This window comes from Paramormyrops kingsleyae, chromosome 9 (assembly GCF_048594095.1).
Source record: "Paramormyrops kingsleyae isolate MSU_618 chromosome 9, PKINGS_0.4, whole genome shotgun sequence".
Taxonomy (NCBI): domain Eukaryota; kingdom Metazoa; phylum Chordata; class Actinopteri; order Osteoglossiformes; family Mormyridae; genus Paramormyrops; species Paramormyrops kingsleyae.
In genome coordinates, this window is record NC_132805.1 from 5,734,706 (window position 1) to 5,759,051 (window position 24,346).

The 24,346-nt window shown below is 47.5% G+C and overlaps 1 protein-coding gene across 4 annotated transcripts in view; it reads left to right on the forward strand.

Moving 5' to 3' along the window:
• The window catches only part of LOC111838336 (transcriptional repressor p66-beta-like), a 28,137-nt gene extending 12,864 nt beyond the window's left edge, over positions 1-15,273 (forward strand). For 3 of the 4 annotated variants that reach the window (XM_072716140.1, XM_072716139.1, XM_072716141.1), the window contains exons 2-11: positions 5,780-6,109; positions 6,243-6,372; positions 6,505-6,636; positions 7,839-7,967; positions 8,650-8,820; positions 9,276-9,606; positions 9,876-10,078; positions 10,464-10,574; positions 10,699-10,900; positions 11,011-15,273. In XM_072716140.1, the coding sequence (XP_072572241.1) occupies positions 5,781-6,109; positions 6,243-6,372; positions 6,505-6,636; positions 7,839-7,967; positions 8,650-8,820; positions 9,276-9,606; positions 9,876-10,078; positions 10,464-10,574; positions 10,699-10,900; positions 11,011-11,147 (1,875 nt within the window). In that variant the 5' untranslated portion in view covers position 5,780 and the 3' untranslated portion in view covers positions 11,148-15,273. The remainder of the gene's footprint in view (positions 1-5,779; positions 6,110-6,242; positions 6,373-6,504; positions 6,637-7,838; positions 7,968-8,649; positions 8,821-9,275; positions 9,607-9,875; positions 10,079-10,463; positions 10,575-10,698; positions 10,901-11,010) is intronic. The other variant, XM_072716142.1, reaches the window with a different exon arrangement.
• The last annotated feature ends 9,073 nt before the right edge of the window (positions 15,274-24,346 follow it).

The following is a 24,346-nucleotide window of genomic DNA, read 5'->3' on the forward strand; positions in this document are numbered from 1 at the left end:
AGCAGCTAAAACTGGAATCCTTTCTCGCACCTTTCTGGGACCTTTCTGGTACATTTTGGCCCTATCTGGTCTTCCCAGTCTGAGTCGCCTCTGAAAAAAAATTACATGACTTCAGTCATCATCTGTTTAGAAGTGTTCCAAAGTATTGCTTTTTGTTCTTGCCTAAAACTATTTTGTTTACTGGTTGCCATACCCTTATGAAAACCCATTGTTTCCATTCTGTGTACTTTAGGAAGGTTGCTGGCAATCATGAATATTGCATCTCTGGTCAGACTGGTGGCCACGACATAAATTTGGAGGGATCTCTGGCTGCGTATGAGTTTCCACATTGGGAATGGAAACATCATAAGACAGGGAACCTGATGCTAAGTGTTGGGAGTTCATTTGTCTTGAATTTATACTTGGTAGCACCTGTCATGTGAGGAGTTCTCGTTTTGCCTGAGATCTGTTTATATATAGTTGACTTGTTCCTTTTTGGATCAATGTGCTGAAGGCTTTCCTGAGCCAGTTTATGAAAAGGGTCTTCCATATGTGTTTAACGTAAACACTGTTTCTGTATTAAGGCATCATTTGGTGTTCTGTACTCACTAAATATGGTCGGTAGCTAGAGATGCATAATATATCTATTAACGTATCGATGTTGGTTGATGTTCGTTAAAAATCAAGACATCCGCATTGGTCCGATGTATCAATCTTGGTCGATTTTTGCTTTCTGATATTAAATCTTTGTATGGTCAAGTTAGCAGCACCAAAGCTAAAGACATAACTACTAAAATAATGGAGCTGATCTCATTGGACAATCAACCATTTTCTATACTGGGATGAGGGACTTTATAGCTTACTCACTTACAGTCTTACTACAGTATCCCAAGTTGGTACTACTTCGCTGATATCTCAGTCTGCAGTAAATGATGTGGTTTCTACAAACATTCTTAAATACTCTTAAGAAGTATTGTCATTGACATCAGATTCACTACAGATTTGTGGAGCTGAGAGCTTAGGTCTTTGATGGTGTGCCTAAAATTAGAGAAAAATATATTAGTTATCATGTTGGCCAACCTGCCTACATCGTTGCACCACTTTCAAATCTCACCCCAGCTCCATGTGTGCCGAGTCCTCACAATGTTGCGTGGATTTCATTGGGTACCCTGCATTTTTCAGTTTCCGCTTGCAACCATCAGTGGCCATTGTGTGTGTGAGAGAGATTTTGCCCTGTAATGGACTGGCATCCTGTCCAGCATGCACCCCAGCGTTGTACACTGCCTCTTGGAAGATGCTCCTGCCCCCCCCCCCTTCTCCACCAAGCTAGATAAGTGTTTAGAAGATGTATCTATGGATGCATCTGCAGATAGTATATGATGGCTCTTTGATATTCAGTGATGTGTTTCTGTGGCCACGTCTTCATTGATTTAGTCTTTCAACGCACAAATATCTTTGGGAAATGTGAAGTTTGATTTGTGTAGTACGTTTGGAACTCCTAAACATGCAGGGCACAAGGCAGGGGAGCACCCTGGGTGGGATGACGGTCTAAAACGGGACACGCATGCCCGGTGGGCATTTTAGAGACATGCTTATAGGCAACAGGAAGGAAATGGAATGGAATACCTGGGGGAGATCCATGTGAACATGAGGAGGACCCACGGACTCGCACATAAGCCGAGGGCAAGAATGGAACTCAGTCCCTGGACGTGGGAAGCTGCTCTCTAAGCCACCCTGCTACCCCCTCCCAATTTCCAGCATGACTATTAAAATGTCCTTCTTGGAGTTAGCTGGTGGTGGCTGAAAGCCAGACCTGTGTGTAATCTTAAGATGCTCATATTTTGTGGAGGAGGAGGAACGATCCAGCATGTGTAAGAGCTTGGTGCTTCAGGCGTCTCTTTTTGACTTGTATGCTAGGACATGGAAAAAAAATAGCGAGGGTGCTCCGTGTGTTAAGCCTCTGTGGTTGTGATCAGAAGGTTGCCAGTTTGAACCCTGTCATCAGTAGAACAGTCACATGTCCATTGGGCCCTTGAGCGAAGGCATGGGGTTCCAAGGTCACTGGGTAAATGGCTGATCTTGAGCTCAGAGTACGAGCTTCACTCTCATGCATAGATATACTGATGAGCCCGAGCATTATGGGCACCCCCACGTGGATCTGGAATGTATTGGAGGGTAAGCCAATGGTACTTGTTGTTACGTGCTGAATCCGGAAGAAATGGGCAGGGATAAAGGCCTGAATGACCTTGAAAAGGCCCTGATTGTCATGGCCATATGACTAGCACAGACCATCTCTGACACAGCAAGGCTTGTGGATATCTCACGGTCAACCGTAGTGATTACCTACTGAGAGTGGTTCAAGGAGGGAAAAACAATTATCCGCCGAGAGGGTGTTGGGTGTCCAACACTTGTAGATGTGAGATATGAACAAACGCTATCCCGTCTGGTACAGACCAACAGAAGGGCTATTGCGGCACAAATGGCAGATAATTTTGGTGATGATCACTGGAGTAATTTGTCATAACAATCCAGTGCATCAAGCCTCGCTGTTCATAGTGCTACGTAGCCGTGAATCGGACTTGTTGGCCCAATGCATCCCACAGATGCTTGACACATACCTTACTGTCTACATGATGCAACAGTAACCAGGATTCATCGGATTTGGTGACCTCCTTTTGTTGTTCGTGCCCATGCTTGTGTGCCCATTGTAGACACTTTCCATGAGGAACTGGGGTTAGCCTGGGCACTCTGACTGGCCTGCGACTACGCAGTCCTGTACACTGCAGCACTCAATGTACGGTGAGTCATGACGCATTACTCCGATGACAATCATCAGAATTATCTGCCATTTGTGCCCTTCTGTTGGTTCATACCATACGGGATAGCCCTCATTCATATCCTGCGTTAACAAGTCTTTGCTGCCCAACACCCTGTTTGGTTTTTTCGTCGTTGGACCACTCAGGAGTCACCACGGCTCACCATGAGCACCCCACAGGCCTTGCCGTTTTGAAGATGCTCTGACCTAGTTGTCTGGCCAAAATGATTTGGCCCATATCAAAGTCACTCGGATCTTCATCCCTGCCTACATCTTCTGTATTCCACATGTCGACTAGAAGTACCAAATGTTAGCTTTCCACGTAATATATACCCGACACGCACCAATTTTTATGAGATGCTCAACCTTATTCACTTAACATGGGAGTGATCATAATGTTTTGGTGCATGAGACACATGTGTCTGTATGGCTCAAAGGAAAGCAAGATGGGCTATACGGAAAGAAGCATTTCAATGTACTTGTACACAAATGGCTAGTAATGCATCATTTCGTGAAAAAGATGGGGGACAGAACCAAACTGCAGGCAAACAAGTATTGCTGAAGCGTGGGTGGTGGTTTCCAGCCCAGAGAGTAACATAGGTCTGGTGACACCCAGATGCCCATGGATGGCTGAACTCAGCATGCCTTGGAAGGTGTGAGGCTGCGATGGCGCAGAGGTCAATCATGCTGGTGCGGTGGGCATGGACCCGTGAAGGTCCACGCTGACTCTGGGCTGGGAGCGGGTCCTGTCCTCTCTGCATGTGTCTGCTTATGCATTATCTAGCTTCTAAGTTATCGTGACAGTCATGCATTCTAGCAAATCCATATACATGAGTGTGTAGAATGCTATTATTATGACGCTCAGATTTCTGAAGGTTCAGCACACTACTGCTTTTTCTCTGTATTACGTTTTGTTCATTTAGCAAACTCCCTGGAGCAATTGAGGGTTAAGGGCTTTGTTCAGGGGCAAAATCACTCTACCGACCCTGAGATATGAATCGGTAAGTTTCTGGTCAGTGGCACAGTGTCCTAACCTGCTGAGCCGCGCACCGCCCCCCGCCCCCAAAAGCTACCAAGAGCACAGCTAGGCTGAGAGAGTAGAGGAATTACCTTGAAAGGAGAAGTTTCAGGAGAGGAGCTCTGATATCAAGCAGTCAGAATTATGAAGAAATGACACAGGATAAAGTCTGAGCCCTGGTCCCCTCTGATCGACTCCAAACATGGATTGCATCGATTCTGGGATTGGAGTCGAATCCGGAAACACGTGGCATCCGCTCACGTTCCAGTCCGCCACGCCGCGGCGAGCTTTCGGCTCCTTATCGGGGCAAATGAGCCAAATCCAAGGGTCACGTACGGTTTCGTCAGCAGGTCCGTCTGTTTCTGCCGGCTTTCCGGGATCCCGTGAAGCACTCCTGACCCGGCTGGGCAAAAATGTGCTGCGAGGCAGATCGCCATTATGCTTTGTGTTACCAAGCAGGGTGATCCCGCATTTATTGAGGTTTAATGTGACAACGTCATTCAAAAGGTATGCTTGACGGAAGTGCATGCTTTGATGATTTAGTGTGAACTTAGCTGCACTGATTTTTGGAATTGGGTAGACCCTAATGTTCCGGAGCTTTTTGACACTTCAGGAAAGGGGAAAACCTAGAATTTCATTTTCCCCATTTGACCTTTGTCTGGAAACCACCTAGGATGTTGGTTAGATTTTGTTGGATTTTTTTACATTACGATTTCTACAAGAGTGGTCCTTCGAATTATATTGTTTAATCTGATAATATGCAAGCCCCATCCTGCATGTGTGTATCGGCCCTTCGCTCCCTCTCTGTGATTTATTTATTTATTTATTCCCTTCTGCTGTTCAGGGTTATTTCTTGAGTGCTTATTAGTGGGGGGAAGAAAATGCCGTCTAATTGAAGCATAGTGTTGGGTGTGACCATGGGCAAGACGGAAACCAATGAGTCACATATGCTGGGGGGGGGGGAGAAGCCGCCTGACAGCAAACAAAGACAAAGTGCAGCTCTTGCCCTGCCGAGTGCAGGAATGCACCCGGACGTGAAAGGACCCCGAGCGCATCGAGAGGGCGATGGCCCTGCCAGGCCGCCTCCCTGCTCCCTTCCCCTACCTCTTTTTTTCCCCCTCTGCTTTTCGCTTTCAAATCGCAGCTGACTCCTTTGTGCGGTGTTTCCCATTGGTAACTGGAGCAAGCTGGCAGTAGTGGTGCAGGGCGCTGGCTTGTCGATAGTGCCGTTATACCTGCCCCCCAGCTGTGATGTAATGTCACCCTTCCCTCACCACCTCTTACTGACCTAAGGATGCAGAAGACAAGCTCAGTGGCAAGGAGGTTGATAAACCCTCTTTGAACCCAGGAGATTGAACTGCTTTCAAACACAGGTGTAGTTGGTGTCTGTTCCAGCACTGCATACTGTACCATGCATTCCCTACCAATCTTGGGCTCCCTTATTTCCATTCAGTTCACTATGGCCTTTTGTATCTGGTTTGGAAGCTATAACGTAGCTAAACTCTCTACGCGCCAAAGGGTTTTTGATGGTTACATGAAGCGCCTGTTGGGGCCCGCTGGTGCAGATGTGGGTTGTGTAAACATCTACTTTATTGGTTTGCGATTAATCACTTTGGGGTAGACAGCTGACTTGGACAATATAAACACGTCCCCTTTGCTAGTAGTGACCTCCTGTCCTGACTCTGGAAATGTTTCTGGTTGTAGGGATGTTGGACGGAGGGCTTGTTCACTCGCCAGATACGTATCAAGACTTCTTATTTGTTGCATCCTTCCATGGCTGGGAGTTTAATGTCCTATTTTTGTCACTGTTTATACGGAATATAACTCCTGCATATTTAAAAGAAGCGCAGGTTTATTGGCAAGTAGTGACTTAGATGAAACGTAGCCGTCAGTCACGGGGCCGTGCGAGACACCCGGTGTCAGGTTTGTTGCGCTCACAAACCCCGCCCCCTTCTCTCTGGGCCCAGGATGGACAGGCTGAGCGAGGAGGCGCTGAGGCTGAACCTTCTGAAGCGTGGCCTGGACACACCAGAGGGCAGTGAGGAGGCCCTGGCCAAGCGTCTCAAGATGGAGGGCCACGAGGCCATGGAGAGGCTGAAAATGCTGGCTCTGCTGAAGAGGAAGGACCTGGCCGGCCTGGAGGGGGACCCCCGGTGCGGGCCTGGCTCTGGCTCGGCGGCCTACGAGGAAAAGGTGAACGGGACCCTACGAGGAGGCGTGTCGGCCCATGGGAGCCTGGGCCGCAGCGGCAAGGAGAACATGGGGGACGAGCCGGTGGACATGAGCGCCAGGCGCAGGTGAGGGAGGTGGGGCCCCAGGACTGGAGGGCGGGGCTTGCTGAGGATTGTTTGACTGATAGATAAATTTGTATGCAAGTGGAATTTTGTCTTCATACGACGTCCCTTTTTGTATGTGTGTCTCTCCCCTCAGCGAGCCGGACCGGGAGCGCCACACGCCGTCTCCAGATGTCATCGTCCTGTCTGACAATGAGGCCTCCAGCCCCCGGGCCTCCTCCCGCTCTGAAGACAGGCTCCGGGCCGCCAACGTGGAGATGTTCAAGGTAGCCGGCAGGCGGGGAGGCGACTGCGCACTTGGCCCCGCCCCAGGGCCCTGACGCGACCCCAGGAGGTATGCGAAGCTCACTCTGCATTTTATCCTCAAAGAGTAAGCTCCCCCTTCCCCCGCACCCCAGGGCAAGAGCGGCGAGGAACGTCAGCAGATGATCAAGGCCCTCAAGGAGGAGCTGCGTCTGGAGGAGGCCCGGCTGGTCCTACTGAAGAAGCTGCGGCAGAGCCAGATGCAAAAGGAGAACCTAGTGCAAAAGGTCAGAGGTTGCGAGGTGTCCTCAGGCCCTGTGGATGCTGTTCCTGTGTGTGTAGGGGGAACGTGAGGCGTCCTCAGGCCCTGCGGATGCTGTTCATGTGTATGTGTGTGTAGGGGGAACGTGAGGCGTCCTCAGGCCCTGCGGATGCTGTTCGTGTGTGTGTAGGGGGAACATGAGGCGTCCTCAGGCCCTGCGGATGCTGTTCATGTGTGTGTAGGGGGAACGTGAGGCGTCCTCAGGCCCTGCGGATGCTGTTCATGTGTGTGTAGGGGGAACGTGAGGCGTCCTCAGGCCCTGCGGATGCTGTTCATGTGTGTGTAGGGGGAACGTGAGGCGTCCTCAGGCCCTGCGGATGCTGTTCATGTGTGTGTAGGGGGAACGTGAGGCGTCCTCAGGCCCTGCGGATGCTGTTCATGTGTGTGTGTAGGGGGAACGTGAGGCGTCCTCAGGCCCTGCGGATGCTGTTCATATGTGTGTGTAGGGGGGACGTGCAGATATCCTGAAACAAAAGCTGTAATTTGTATATTAGGTATATCGCTGTTTTTCTTCAAGTAGGGCTAGAACTTTAGTTCCTCATCACTTTTATCATCCTTTATTAGGATGCCATTAATATGAGTGTGTGTGTGTGTGTGTGGTCCAGGTATACCTTACATTGTGGGGACCAAATTTTTTATTTTTTTTAGTTTTTTTGTTTTAACCATATGGGGACCAGTTTCCTTGTCCCCATATGGGAAAACTCTATTTTATAAAAATCCGTGACTGCAATGAAAAAACTCAAAATGCCAAAATTCTTGTATTTAGCTTGGTTACTTATGGTTATGGTTAGGGCTGGGTAGGGGTTACGGTTGTCATAGTTAGCGTTAGCATTTTTCCCATAGAAATGAATGAGCGGTCCCCAAAAAGATATGACTACACGTTTGTTTGTTTGTGTGTGTGTGTCTGTGTGTCTTTGTGCGTGTTTGTGCGTGTGTGTGCGTGTGTGTGCGCGTGTGTCTGTCTGTCTGTCTGTGTGTGGACGCGCGCATTTGCATCGCTCTTCACTATGAGTGCTGCATACACAGGGAAGTTGCTCTCTCCTGGATGCTGAAACATTGAAGCACAGTGGTTTTTATTAGTGAGATGGAAGAAACCTTAAACTCAGGTTGAAGGGTGTCCCCAGAACCCCCCTTCATTTGGTGGTCACGTCTCTGTGTCCATACCAGGTGCCTGTGGTCCAGAATGCCCCCTCCTCCGTGCAGACGTCTGCCATCCACGGCTCCCAGGGGGCCACCAAATTGCCATCTCGTCCCGGCCACCACGGCCCAGAGACTCAGAACCTGCGAACAGCTCAGGTGAGATCAGGATCTAGACCCCTGCCCTTGGCCATTGTGTCTGTGATTGGAAGGTTGCTGGTTCAAGTCCCATCCTTGGAGGGAATAGTTTTGCCAGATAAATGGCTGATCCTGCACTTGGAGCCCAAACTTCATCCCAAACTGTGTGCAATGGCAACTGTGTATATGTGTGCAAATGGAAATTAAAGCGTCATTTCATTATTACTTGTACATAGTCCTTCATGGGGTAGGGGGCAGTTTAGTTACTGGTCGGGGGGGGGGGGTCATCGTTAGGATGACAAAGCGGGAAATGTGCTCGACAGTATGACCTCCCTGTGCACAGAAGGGCTCGCAGTGTCTCTCCTTATTCTTGGCTGCTATTCATCCGAGATGAATCAGTGTTTTTTTTTCTCCCCCAAACCCACCCCCACAGGGTGCCTTTTGGCAGCTTGTTGACTTTTGTGTTACTGGTGTCAGTGCTGCCACCTAGAGCTTGTTACCAGTGTCAGTGCTGCCACCTAGTGCTTGTTCCAGATACTTGTTTTTCTTGTAAAAATGCATTTTCCTGTTTTTTTTTTTTTTCTTTTGATCTCATTACTCTGCTTCTTTCCATTGTTTCTGCTTTTTTTTCCCCACAGTGTCAGTTTAATTTGTATGAGGTTGTTTAATTTTAATCGTCTGTGTCCCACCTTTACCATCGCAGGGTCACACTGTGATCCGATCGGCCGGCAGCACCTCCATGCCCCAGGTGATGATGTCGCCCCGCGTCATCGCGCCCAACCCCGCGCAGCTGCAGGGTCAGAGGGTGCCCTCCAAGCCCGGCGTGATGCGCTCCTCCGCAGGAGGCGTCGCCGGGGCCATCGGCTACCAGCAGGTACAGCACCTCCTGCACTGTGGTTAATTAGCTGATACCAGCAGGAATTCAGCTGGTTTTGAGTATCGGGGCTCGACTGGCTTTAGTTACGCCTGTGAGCAGTATAAGATGGCATTATATTACATTGTGGATGCTCTTTGTTGATGCAGTGTGAAGGTAATTGGGGTATCACGATAATCCACTATACCTCTGTATTTTCAGGTATATTGTAGTGTTTCTGCTTTGGTGAAATTATTTGTGGAGGATCCAAATACTGCATATCACTGTATAATGTCTAGATGGTATGAAGTGTGAACTTCTCCTTAAAAATTCCTGCTGGCTCCTTAACCATTTCTCCCTCTGGTGGGGTTTCCTTGCATTGATTCTTGTTCTGCCAAGTCTGACAGTCTAGCCGCCTCTTGCATGAGTGTCCTTGACCCCTTTAACGGACTCCCGGTCCGTCTTTGTGTTTGCAGGCCACCAGCCAGCAGGTGTCGACCTCCCAGCGCTCGGGTTCCTCCGCCATCTACATGAACCTGGCTCACATGCAGGCCGCCGGAGCGGGGGTGGGCGCAGTCAGCCCCTCCGCCCTGCCCAGCCCGGGAGTGGGCTCTCTGTCGGACTCGGCTAGCAGCCAGGCAGCTGCCAAGCTAGCCCTGCGCAAGCAACTGGAGAAGACCCTGCTGGAGATCCCGCCTCCCAAGCCGCCGGCCCCACTGCTACACTTCCTGCCTTCTGCCGCCAACAGCGAGTTCATCTATATGGTGGGCCTGGAAGAGGTGGTGCAGAGCGTCATTGACAGCCAGGGTGAGCTGCAGGGAGGGGGCCGTGGCAGCTGGGAGCTCCAGATGGGACTAAAGCTTGCTGCGTTTGTTTAGGATTTGCATCGGCTTTCTCGGTGGGGTATTGTCATCGTTTAATGCCGTGAGTAACTATTTAGACTAAAGAAAAAAGCTTGTGACCTCCAAAAAATAACAAAAGAAAACAATAATGCCCGATTTAGACCATTTTCTCCAGGTCCTCTCTGGCGCCCTCTTCTGGACTGTAATTGTTTTTTTTTTTTTGTGCCACTGCAGGTAAAATGCGAGCAGCACCCTCACGCACAGAGCCCTTCATGTGCGCCCAGTGCAAGACTGACTTCACCCCGCACTGGAAGCAGGAGAAGGGCGGGCGCATCCTGTGCGAGCTCTGCATGACAACCAATCAGAAGAAAGCGCTCAAGGCAGAGCACACTAACCGGCTGAAGAACGCGTTCGTCAAAGCCCTCCAGCAGGAGCAGGTGGGCATGTCGTTGGGAAACGGGGGCACAGCAGGGGCATGGATACCCTGGCAGATTCAGGGGGCCCAACACTGTACAGGGGCTCCTCAATATGTAAAATTATGTGTAAAATTGGTTGGGAGGAAGCAAGGAGAAATTTTGTCAGGGAGTCTTGAATTTTTTATCTACGCCCCTGTTTGGAAGAAATCGTTGAAATGAGTAAATACTTAGCAGATGCATCTTGTAATTTTTTTTTTTTTTTTTGTGGCGGGGAGGTGGGGGAGGTGGGGGAGGTGGGGGAGGGGTGAAATGGATTGTTCCTGAAAATATACTCTGGCTACTTGATGCTGGGATGCCGTCCAGTCCGGTCACGACTGCCCCCCTGTGGCGTGTGTGTGTATGACAGGAGATCGAGCAGCGGCTCCAGCAGCAAGCTGCCCTGTCCCCCAGCTCTGCCCAGACCGTGCCCAGCATCAGCAAGGCGGACTCCATGATCCGACACCACGCGCTCAGACAGGTCAGCCAGACGGCTGTGGCTCAAGCCCCGGCCAGCCCTCCATCTCGTCATTCCCTCATTTGTCTGCAGTGATGCTGTCCAGTCTCTCACCGGTCCAGGGGGACGTCCCTCTTCTGTCCTCCAGGTGTCTCAGCCCCAGGCTTCCCAGCCACCGACCTCCCTCCAGAGGGGCCTGTCCGGTTCCGCCCAGGGAGTACTCTCCAACTTCGCCCAGGCTTCCCAGCTGTCCGTGGCCAGCAGTCTGATGGGCATGACGGGCAAGCGCTGCAGCAGCTCCAACAGCCGGGCGCAGCACGAGAGTCGCCGGCAGCTGTACAGCATCCCCGGTACAGGCGGCGTCGGCCCGGGGGGCGGGGGGCGGGGGGTGGGGGGCGCGTGACCGGTGTCCGAGGAGCCGGGCGGGGGCTGACCGCCTCTCTCTCTCCGTCCTTCACAGGGGTGAACATCGCTTATCTGAACCCCGGGGGCATCGCAGCCCACAAGGCATCCAGCCTGGCTGACCGACAGCGGGAGTACCTGCTGGACATGATTCCTCCTCGCTCCATATCGCAGTCCATCACTGGACAGAAATGAGCCCCGCCCCCTTGCCCCGCCCCACCCCGCCCCTCCCCCACACACACACTGCACCATAGCTGCCCCCTCCTGTCGCATGCAGTGCCTGTTAGTGTGCCTACCAGCCAACAGCCACACGGTCAACGAAGGGAAATGAGAAAAAAAACAAACAAAAATAACGGGATTTACTTTCACATGCATTTTCAAGTTTATTATTATTATTACGGCTACTGCTATATTACTGCAACCGTTAGTTATTGTTCTCAGTGTCCGTTTGTGAAATTCTGGCCCAGCTGCCTCCTCGGCCTGATCTCATCAGCTTTGCTCGCGGTTCCGCTCGTGCTCGTACCGGGTCCGTGCCGAGCGAAACGGGCCGCTTCAGTTACGGGACGTGCGGTTCCCTTTCGTCGCCAGCGTATGATGAGATCAGCTTCTTTGGATCCATCTGGACCATTAAAGCCTAGCACCATCTAGCGGCCATGTCACAAAAGTTATTGTTGTTTCCCCCCCCCCCCCCCCCCCAAGCCAGGGGTGAGGCATGATGGGAAATGAGTCCTGCATGTTGGGGTAGTGCATGCTGGGATGTGGCGGGTGCGGGCAGTCAGCCTTGTTCTGGGGTGGGTGGACAGTGCTTTTGAGTGGCGCGTTCCCGGGTCCGTCCCGCCTGCTTGCCGGCCACCCTGGGAAGTAGGTGAGAAGGGTTTGAGGTCAAGGTCACCGCTTTCAGTGTTACGAAGGTGCTCAGTGCGTACCGCCCGCTTTGTGACTTTGACAAGTTGGGACAGACTTTTATTTTTCTCTCTTTCTGCATTTCCTGCAATGTAGATTAGCATCACGGTCATTATCATTTTTACTATTATTATTATTATTATTATTATTATTATTATTATTATTACTACGTGTAGTATTTTCAATCCCTTACGGTCCTCTCCTTTGTAGTGGGGGTGTTTGGCAGGGTGGGGGCACCCTCAGCCAGGGAGGGGGGAGGGGATGCAGTGTTTCTGTGAAAAGCTTAGAGCACTTCTTGCCAACTTCAAATCTACGGCGTCTTCTCTGGGGGAGGTTGTATACCTGAGAGGTGCTTCGCCTGGGAGACGATAATGAAAAAGCTAGCAGACTATAATGCGTGTCAGATGTATTGTATGTAAATGGGTAAGACGGAAGCATAGGTTAAGACTAAACATGATTATATTGCAGGGCTAGGGTTAAAGTCTATACCAGCAATGCATTGGGGTCATCTTCATTGTGCCCCCGCATGCTTTCCGTGAACCGAAACAGCAGTAGAATAGGAACACCAATCAGACCTCAAGAGAGAGCAGGAAGTGGGCGGAGTTGGATTTGCTCTGTCTCATGCCAGTTAAACAGCTATGTCCAGTGGCATAGACGTCTTAAGTTTCTTTGTACTGTCTAGTTTTTCAGCTCAGCATTTTTTGTGTTCTTACAATTGACCTCCTGCTTCCTCCCCCAATCAGTGAGAAGCATGAAGAGGGAGGTGGGAGTGTGGGGAGGGGGGTTATGTGCAGTCTGAATAGTGTAGCAGTGGCCCCAAGTGTGTGGGGGTGGGGGAATTAAGGTCTTTGCACTTGCTGTGGGCCACAGCCGTCAAGAATTGACTGGTCGGCTGCCCCCCGCTGAGGGAATATGGTGCCCAGCGTGGCCCGCGGGGGGGGGGGGGGGGTGGGGGAAGCTTCATTCCACAGCCCTAGCGCGTGTGCTCGGAAATCTGTGGGGCCTGCATATCCGTTATCTCATGGGGGGAGGGGTGGTAGGTCTGTGGGTTTCGACACCTGTGGGGGGGGAGGGGGGGGGGTGGCAGGAGTTCGTTGGGGGATTCCCAGCACACCCCCAAGTGTTCCCTCGTACACGGCGAGTTTCCCACGTCCTCCACCACGAGGGAGCTTATCGTCCTGACGCTTTCCTTCCCGCTGGCCTTTCGTAGCTGGTTCAGTTTGCAGGGTGTATCGAGGGGGACTTCAGGAGCGTCCTTCCGCGGGATGGGGCCTTCGGCCTGCAGCGCGAGCGGCCCCTGGCTACGGTATCCTCATGGACAAACTTGAACAGCAGGTGCAATATGGGAGAAGTCACGCGGCGACACGATTACGAGCGGCGGCTTCTCGTAATTTATTTAAATATTAATAAATGCACGCCCAGCTGGTTAGCTCACGAGTCGGTGCAGTTCTTGCTTTTAAGTCTGGCGTTGAGGGTTCGTTCTTGCTTTTGTTTGTAACGTTTTCTGTGTCACTGCTAAGTCTCATGTTTCATATAAAAATCTCATTTTCATATTAAAAACACGTGCAAGCATACATGTTCAAACACACACACTCGCAAGCACATGTACACACACGTACTATGCGTAATTCATTAGTGTATCTTTCTTTTATTAACCAGAAAAATAAACAATTTTTGAATGTCTTCTTTTTAAAGGTTTAAATATTTTTAGAACTTGACTTCCTCTGGCTTCTTGAATCCGTTCTGTGTTTCTGATGGGTTTTCATTTTTGTAATAAAGAAATATTAAAATTTAAACAAACAAAAGATTGTTTGAGCTATGAAATGAAATGACAATATTTACTAGGCCAGAAGTAATAATAATGACTTATTGTACATAAGCTTTTTTTCCTCCTTGGACTAAGAAAAACAAATAAATCATTGAAATTAAGATGGTTGTATATTGTGTAGAGAGGTTAACAGAAAGCCATGAATATTGTGAAGCTTGTCATTTTGTTTTGTGATCACTGTGTATTTGTGCTACAAATGTGCAAAATGTATAGGGTTCTGACACCTCTGGGTTCTTTTTATGACAATAATAATGATTATTTTTACTAGCTACTCGGAAGCATTTGGGCCCAGTGGTGTAACCTTTCGTTTCCTGGTGTCCTGCTGGAGAATCCCTTTGCTCCGTTTCATGTGTGGTCTGCAGGAGCAGTACTGAGTGTCCCAGTCATTTGTATACTTTATTTTCATGTTCCCATTACAGGATCCAAATGCAGCTCAGCCGACAGATTTTACATTTTTTTTTCCAACTTAAGCAAATACTTTTGCCTTACAACCTGAAGTGGGTTGAGAGAACCTGAAAGGACAAAAATTATTGCCGTTTTCTTTTTTCCTTTAAATATGCGTTGAAAGACTTTTAACGCTTCTACATGAAGTTTTTGACTTCCGTGGTGGAGTCCTCTATTTCCACATTGGTTGAAGAAGCAATGGACCCCCCCCCCCCAGACACACACACACACACACACACATACACTGCCTGGCCCTAAATGACTTTGTTCCATTTAGCAGGATCTGTAATACATGGAATCTTACCAAAAGGTCACCAAAAATTTGACACGTACATACTATTATTATTATTATTTGTCTTTCAAATTTGCTTGAAAGTAGTTGAAATAAAATATGTGAAATACAATTGGATATGACCAATTTTCAGTGTATTCCTGGTTTTGATGTACTCTGGGCAACAGCCTTGGTGCTCCCACGCGAGTCGAGCATGAACGCCTGCTCGTAACACGGACCGGGCCGATCGAGAGGCACCAGCCCTCCTGTTAACAGGTCTCTGGGTATCATTAACATGCAGGTTTGCATCCGCTGCTGCAGAGTGTTATGTAGGAAGCGGTGACCATATACTGCCTTGTGTTTGCAAAGGGTCTCTCTGATTGGTTTATTCCTGATGAGTTTCCTCACTTAATACTTGTTGCTAAGCTATGGATGGAATCAGGCTGTGTCTTCATGCAGGGGTAAAGTCTGTTATCTTCAAGCCTGCTTTTGAGATGCAGAGCATATGGGGGGGGGTTGTGTCTTTACACCAGAAGATGAGCTGAAAGTACATGCATGCAGTGCTGAGGTACTGCTGAGGCTTCCAGTATCTACAGACATGGGATGATTTAAATGGGACCAGAAGGAACGGTACTGAATTGGACCTTAATGCTAAAAGTAAAATGACAGCGTTCAGTTGTCTTTTCACAATGAAATCAGACCTATTGCACATAATTTATATTTATGTTTTAAGAAAAAAGAATTGCTGTTTGAATACTGCCAACTGATTTATAACAATTAGAGACAATTAATGATTATGCATTGACTGAAAGAAGCTAATTTTGGAGGAAATAACTTTGTAATAGATATCTGTTTAATAAAGGATGGATACATTACTTTTTGTTTTTTATGTTTTTCGTCTGGTGTGTGTGTGCGCGTATGCATTTCTTTGTTCCTTTTTCTACCTGTCTGCCATATATATATAGTGTGTGTAATGCAATGCATTCTGGGAATGGATGGGTACAAAATGTTCTGCAGTGCAGTATTCTGGGCTTGTGTAGATACTGTTTATCAAAGAACATTCAGCTGTGGGTAAACATTTCATTAAGGGTGTATTAAGGCAGCCATATATTTGCTGCTGCATTAGAATATCTACATAGGCCTGGTGTTACGAGTGCACAGTAAACCGTGATGAAGATGGTTTGTCAGTGGCCATAGTACATTGTGTATTTTCTGTGTATTTGAAGAACATTTATGCTGCTTGAGGAGCTGTTTTCCATGCCCCTGTGTGTGAGGATGATGTGATAGCTGTTTGGAGTTCTGGGGGGTGGATGTTCAATGGTAAACTTTTGCCATTTTTTTTTCTATTATTATTATCATTATTTATTTTCTGTCTGTTCGATGAGTCTAAGGTGTCCTGTCCTGCTGGGAGAGTCACAGTTGGAATGGGGCTGCAGTTTGTGCTGCGTGATTTGTCACCTTGTTGAGTCAGAGCAGCCAGAACAAACCACCTTTTAAGTCACTGTTTGTTTATCTTGCAGTTTTATTCATGTGCATTTTATTAATTGTTTTTTGATTTTTTTTTATATAAAGATGGCTGACTATCTGTGCAGATCACAATCTTGCACAACCTAGACCAAAGAACAGGAATGTGCCCCCCCCCCCATCCATGGAGATGACAGATATATATTGTGTGTATGTGTGATCCAAATGAAACTGGTGCCCTTTCACAGCAAAAAGTCTTTGGGGTTAGTTCTGTTTTAAACATCCTTTTCTTAATGTCACTTACACACTGTTAATGTTCTCAGTGCACCTCACTTTTTGTCCCTCTCCTGTTTAGGTGAGGTTAGGGTCATCAAGTTAAAAGGGGAGTTTGTGAATGTGAGTTTGTGCTGAATTATGTGCGATTCTGTCTCACTACATCTATATGCGTTCTGTGAAAGCTTACTTCCTCTGTGTGTGTGTGTATAAGAGAGAGAGAGTGGATGTGCAGGGGTGTGTGTATGTGTGAGAGAGAGTGTGTGTGTGTGTGTGTGTGTGTGTGTGTGTGAGAGAGAGAGAGAGAGAGAGATTGTTTTTCACATAGAAATTAATGGATAGTCCCCACAAAGATAGGATTACAAACGTGTGTGTGTTTTGCAGGGATGTGCTTCTTGTTGTAAGTTTGTGTGTCTGACTGCGCTGCCTTGTCTAAGGTCTGGGATTTTTTTGTTGTTTTTGCTCCATTTCATCCATCCCTCCATCTGTCCATCCATTTTCTTATTTTCTTTCACATGGATCAGTCTCTTCTATGAATGCCTTGAAGGATTGTTGTTAATGTTTCCTCAGGGTGTAAGGACGTTCTGCCATCTTTGAAGATTCCCACAAACCAACACTTCTCCATCAATCATCTGAAATTCACAGGACCATCAAAATTCATGGATTTCACATGATTTCACATAATATGCTGACATCAGCTGTATAGTTTTTACGATCCAGTTTCGCCAGATTATTATGAAAGTCCATGCTGCTGGTCTTTTAGTTTTTTGTTAAGGCTTAACATTTTTATTTCTAGCCAAAACTGCATGTAAGGTACTTGGTTGATTTAAGAAGAGCAACTGCATCAGTGTATTTTATAGATGCATTACTGACTGATTTTAGTTTTTCTTCCTACTTTGAATTGTTACTGGTAATTATGCTGTTTTACTGCTATAAAGAGATTTGCTTAGTCGGAATTGCTTCCGCAAAGTATCTAGTCATGTAAATGGGAAACGTTTAATAGTGTTGCTAAGCAACAAAAACAACAACAATTATTCTGAACAATTGCCCTTCACATAAAAAATTGAATACTTTTATAATGATATAATTATGTAAATAGGTTAGCAGGCCTGCCAGAATGCTGGAGAGAGTCTGAGGTAAGACAAATTCTGCAACATGTACCCCTGGTTGACATATTTTAATGAAAGAAAATAGATGTGCAGATCTATGAATGGCTTTGCTTTCAGCTGTTTTATTTATTGCTGGTTGATTATTCTGTTTGAATGGCAATGACTCAATGATCACAGTTTTTAAACTGCATTTGTTATGGTACCATACTGTGTGGATTTCCTGCAGCCCTGGGTTATCATTGAATATTTAGGCCTATCTAGCAATTCTTTGCTGGCTTATTAGTATATTATGGTAAAAGTATTGCAGCATCAAGACACTGGCTCCCAGATTCAAACGATTTTTCTGCATCAATATTAACTAGACATGGCCTTCTTGCAATGCTTCTTTCCCCTGCAATTTATGTGTTGTAAAATATGAGTTGCTTGTTTTCACTGCACTGCTGCGCATGAGTTGTCTGTTGTGTGAATGTTCTTGATGAACTCGTTGGCCAATAAAAGACCTCGAGCCTTGAATCTTGCGACGTGAGGGTGTTCTCAGGATATACGGAGAGGGCTGGACTGGCCATCTGGCATAGCAGTTATTATCCCGGTGGGCTGATGGTACGTGGAACAGCAAAATTTACCGTGAGCTTCCGCAAAGCCCCGGACTGATTTTTAATCCTAGTCATATCCTGTATGCAGACGTCAAGTGTCAATGTTTCACATTGAGATAAAGCCTCAAGAAAAACAACTGAATAAATGAATAAATAAATAAAAAAACAGTAATAAAACACATATGGGTAAATATCAGCAATCAAAACTAGAAATTTTATATGTAATTACACTACATATACAGATTTCGGATTTGGTATTGCCTGGCCGTTGTGATTTGCTCACATTCGGTTTCTGCTGCATTGGACCGATTAATAATGAATGAGATGCTCTTTTGAAGGCACTAATCTGTATGCAAAATACAAAACATTTGAAAGGTTCCGCTCCGAACAGCTAAACCTCGCTTTTCTGAAGTTATCTTTCTGTGCAGATCAAACTTCTCTCATTGCCGTCCTTTGTCCTCTTCCCCCTGTTTGGACTAACATTTCTCAATCAGCATCTCGGTATTTGTCAAGAATAAGTGAAGTAGGTGTAAAGGGATATTGTCAGATGTGCTGAATGTTGACCGCATGCTGCACAGAAAGTCTGCAAATAGACCTACGTAATTAAGACGACGCAAATAGTTCTTGGTCTGAACCATAAATAAATAATGCTAAATATGCTGTATATTGAGGTAGTTGACTGGCAGTACACTGATATACATAATGTCTTATTGTGTTTTATTAAGAGACGAATGCATTACCGTACGGCTGTGGTCTGTTAATGCGCAAGACACTTTTTAAATATGATGTTGCCATTTCAAATCTTACCACCAGGTTGTAGTGTTCGCTATAAAACTAAAGTTTAAATGAGCTATGTCAGTAGAAATGCATGTGACGATTGGAACTGCATTCCATTCAAAAAAAGATAAAATAATAGTTGGTACAGCATGTACTGTAGAGAATTATGACATTACGAGTCCCAGGAGAGCGAGACTTGCTAAGCAATGCAAATGTAAGTGCTTCGCCGAAGAGGCTTCAGCAGTTTACTGACATCACCGCCGAGCGTTATACAGCGCTTACAGACTGACATCACCGCCGAGCGTTATACAGCGCTTACAGACTGACATCACCGTCGAGCGTTATACAGCGCTTACAGACTGACATCACCGTCGAGCGTTATACAGCGCTTACAGACTGACATCACCGTCGAGCGTTATACAGCGCTTACAGACTGACATCACCGTCGAGCGTTATACAGCGCTTACAGACTGACATCACCGTCGAGCGTTATACAGCGCTTACAGACTGACATCACCGCCGAGCGTTATACAGCGCTTACAGACTGACATCACCGTCGAGCGTTATACAGCGCTTACAGACTGACATCACCGCCGAGCGTTATACAGCGCTTACAGACTGACATCACCGCCGAGCGTTATACAGCGCTTACAGACTGACATCACCGTCGAGCGTTATACAGCGCTTACAGACTGACATCACCGCCGAGCGTTATACAGCGCTTACAGACTGACATCACCGTCGAGCGTTATACAGCGCTTACAGACTGACATCACCGTCGAGCGTTATACAGCGCTTACAGACTGACATCACCGTCGAGCGTTATACAGCGCTTACAGACTGACATCACCGCCGAGCGTTATACAGCGCTTACAGACTGACATCACCGTCGAGCGTTATACAGCGCTTACAGACTGACATCACCGTCGAGCGTTATACAGCGCTTACAGACTGACATCACCGTCGAGCGTTATACAGCGCTTACAGACTGACATCACCGCCGAGCGTTATACAGCGCTTACAGACTGACATCACCGTCGAGCGTTATACAGCGCTTACAGACTGACATCACCGCCGAGCGTTATACAGCGCTTACAGACTGACATCACCGTCGAGCGTTATACAGCGCTTACAGACTGACATCACCGTCGAGCGTTATACAGCGCTTACAGACTGACATCACCGCCGAGCGTTATACAGCGCTTACAGACTGACATCACCGTCGAGCGTTATACAGCGCTTACAGACTGACATCACCGCCGAGCGTTATACAGCGCTTACAGACTGACATCACCGTCGAGCGTTATACAGCGCTTACAGACTGACATCACCGCCGAGCGTTATACAGCGCTTACAGACTGACATCACCGTCGAGCGTTATACAGCGCTTACAGACTGACATCACCGCCGAGCGTTATACAGCGCTTACAGACTGACATCACCGCCGAGCGTTATACAGCGCTTACAGACTGACATCACCGTCGAGCGTTATACAGCGCTTACAGACTGACATCACCGTCGAGCGTTATACAGCGCTTACAGACTGACATCACCGCCGAGCGTTATACAGCGCTTACAGACTGACATCACCGTCGAGCGTTATACAGCGCTTACAGACTGACATCACCGTCGAGAGTTATACAGCGCTTACAGTAACCGAACGTAGGCTGCCAGGCTCCGTCTTCGGCTCAATAGCCATGGTCGAGATAATGACTATCGATGGCAGAATTTATTTCAAAGGAGAATTTAAATCGTTTGGAAGCCATATGCATATTTCAATTGGTAACACTCATGCCTTAAACTCCCAGGATTGGTAGGCGTAGGATTTGAACCTGTGTGCGCGTGCGCGTGCGCACGTGGGTGTGTAGTCATGTGTATATTACATTGTGGGGACCGAATATCTCCACAATGTGATCAAAAAAAAACTGTAATTTTCACCTTTGGAGACATTTTGTCGGCCCATAAAAATCTGTGAATGCAGTAAAAAAAAAGAAAAATGTACAGAAGCTTTGTATTTTGGCTACTTATGGTTAAGGCTGTCATACTTGGGATTAGGGTTGTGCCTATAGAAATGAATGCAGTATGTGATTTCCTTTGTGTGACTTGGTGGCCTCCCATCTAAGCTGTTCCTCTGTGCTCTTCTTGACATTGTCCTGAAAAAGCATTAGGTAGTTTGATAGAAGCAATACATTTACCAGACATGCTCAGATGTCCTGTAGACAACTCTTACACTCAACATTGCTGCTCATTATTGCTTTAACCACTTGTATTTCTTGCAGTCTGAGGTGAGCAGAAAGTCCATTATGAATAATCTAAAACTCTTCATAACGCATAACTGTGATGCAGTTGTTTGGCTAGGTTAGGATGCTGTGGTTCTGATCAGAAGGTTGGTGGTTCAAATCCCATGGTCAGTAGAGTGGTTTCACCATTGGCCCCTTGAGCAAGGCCCTTGACCCCCCCCCCCCCCCTCCCCCAAATGCTTCAGGAACTGTCAGTCCTTGCTTTATCCTTAAAAGAAGGACTTTGGATAAATATGCCTGCTAAATAAATTGTAATGATAAACGAGAAAATTCCCTATCAACTTGTAATATGCGCTAAAATCAGAGCTGGTCTCCCACGGTGCCGAGGGATGAATTTTGCTGATGAGGGTGATGAGGCTGATGAGGGTGATGAGGCTGATGAGGCCCACATATCTGTCGGTTTATGGGGAAAAGACTTGGTGTGCAAGATGGCCAGTCCATCCCTGACTAAAATACACGGATGCACTTGTACTGGGCATCTTTAATCTTGTCATCAGAAGAGCTTTTCAATTGCATTATGTGGGGGATGAAACAACAGGAAAATACAATTGCTCCAACTTGCCATTTAAGGAGAGGTCGTAGCGAGAGTCTGCCAGACCAAAGAACACCTCATCTTTTCCCCATAGAGCTCTCTGCGTTACTGCGTTGGCATAGAGTAAACGCAGCCAAAATTAAGCCATTTTGCTGGCCCTGTTTTCTCAGCTTGCCTCTTTTCATTTCAGTCATGCTGGCACGATTTCTTTCCTCCTCCCATTTCCGACGCTTTTAAAACGTTGCACCGAAACCTGGCTTCATCATTCTCGCCAGCGAGCATTGTTTGGGCGACCTTTTCGGATTGGAAGCGCGGCGAACGGCAGCTTTGCGTAGTCGTCACATCGCACGTGTTTTTTTATCATTATTAATATTGCTGCACGGATCCGTGAAATGCATTTGCAGCCGGGGCCATCTGCAAAGTATTACAGATGCTGAGGGGGCTGGCTGCCTTTGTGCGGTTTTTATTTAGACCTGGCTGAGGTGTAGGAAGCCTGGAGACAGGAGCATGGTATTTATTCAGCGGCCCTTACAGAAAAACAGGAATGGGCTGGCAGTGTGGATCGGCACACTGACAGGGGCTTACAGCTGAGAGGCCACGAGGGCGGAGTTAGCCCACAGTCCCCTTTTTATCATTTGTTAACCCTGCTGTCAGCTGGACAGGACTGCACTGTCTGTGCTGAGGATGAGATGCCTGCTTTTAAGTCAGTGTCTATGTTGTAATTTTGTTGCACCTTAATTTTTAACTCGCTGTGTGGCTCTGTGCCGGTCCGGGGGCCGTTGAGCAGGGCTCCTAACCCCCCCCAGCCTCGTGGGTGCTTGTGGCTGCCCTTTGCTGCCAAGCTTGCTCTCATCTACATGTGTATCATAGAGAGCAAGACGGGGTAGGCGAAAAGGGAATTACTAATAGTTGATGTTTTATTGATCCCCATGGGGCAATTGTGTTTACGCCTCCCTCAACTTGCTTGTTGTAGAGTAAGTTGTCTGCGAAGGGCAGCCACCCATAGCAGCACCCAGGGAGCTGGACGTTAAGGGCCTTGCTCAAGGACCCACAAACGTGCCGAGGTTGGGTTTGAACCAGCAACCTTTTGATTACAGGCACACAGGCTTAGCCCACCAATCCACACGCTGGCCCTTGTAGGGTCAATGCTGCACCCCAGATGGGCTCCGATTCCCTGAGAGTTGGGAAGGAGCAAAAACGCCGACCCTATGGGGGCCCCCGAGGAGAAACACTGCAATAAAATATTATTACCATTATTATCATTAAAGGCAGGATCTCCCCCCTCCCCCTCCCCCTCCCCCGACAGGCAAGTATTCATGTTCTGCACTGGTTATGAGGTATCAGAGCTGGCAGAAAAAAAATCAAGAAATCCCCCCACATAAAGATACCAGTCCTTCTGATAGATGTGCTTCTTATACTTACTGATGAAAGCCGCTACATTTCCAATCACAGGTTCACTTCCTTCTAAATATGAATTTGTCCACGTACACTACAATATATGAAGTGCTCTGCTCTTATTGATTTATTCATTGTACCTGATAGTACGGAATCATTCCAATTGCAAAAAGAGTAAATTTACCGTTACTGTTGACTACGGGTGTCTACTTTTCCTGCATATTGTTGTCTATTGAATGATTAGAGAGCATGAAAAGGCATGTAAGTTTCCTCCCAGCCTTTCTCTTCTTGATCCCAGCGTTTGTAGCGAATGCCCAAGACCCACCTGCCTGCAAGTGACATGGAATGTGAGGGGAAATCCGAGAACCGCGTGGTCAGTTTTGGAGTATTCAAAAGGCCGAACGAATTACGGGCGTAATTACAAACCAGCAAGGACTGGGGCAAACCGTGAAGTGCATCTGCATCCCGAGGCAGAGATCGGAGCCGTGAACGGCAGCCCAGAAGCAGCTGTCGGTGCTGTCACCAGCCACTCGAGGAGAGAGGGCATGCGAGATACCAAGGTGTTATGAGGGCTCCTGCTCAAGAGGAGAGCCACTCATCGGCACCACGGAATTGAAAAGAAAAAAGAGAAGAAACAGATATGGCAGATTAGAATATGCCCGTAAGCAAAAAACGGGGGCCTGGGATTTCAAAGCAGACAAAAGCCTGACCTGAAAAACTGAGAGGTTACTATGGAGAAGAGAACAGTATTCACTCTTCAGAGCAGAGAAGCGGTGTGACCATTATGGTCTGGGAAAGACCGGGTACCTTGGCTACTGGCTCATTAGTTGCCTTTTAACCTCGATTTTAGTCGTTCCGAAGTCTGTATTTCCTGGTCGACTTTCCTCAGAGGAGCAATGATCAAATCCTTCCATTTTGTGGGATTTTACAGTTAGCATTTGGCAACCCGCAACTAGTCTATCATCTGATCTGTGGGACTGCTGCACAATAGTGTCAACCAAGTCATCCTTCCCCACACAGTCAGTAAGGACAGCAGTCAAAAGAAGGCTCAGGTTTGCTGAAATATTTTGTCTGCTTATAGTAATACTTCATAGTATACTTTTTTTGGGCGGCTTTTCATTTCTCCTGGAACATTTAGCCAATGAGTTTCAACGGCACACAATTAAGCTGGAACTTAGAGAGGCTGCAGCAAAGAATTACAAATGACTAGGAGGCTGGTGAGCTAAATTTAATTGTAAATTGAGTGGCCCCCGGGTCAGGGCCCCGTCTCCGCGCTTGTCATCACCGGGTGCCAAACAAAGAACGTTTCATTGTAATAAATTATGATCCAATGCATACAAAATAGGATCCTCTCCTCGCAAGAAAAAGGATATTCGGCATTACTAATCTCAAGAGCAGGCCCAAATGCAAATAGCTCGCGAATTTACAATGAAGATTTCGCCATTGCCTTCCCCAAACAGCCTTTCCGCCAGAAGTGACATTGGAATTCTGAAGGTGGCAGAGTT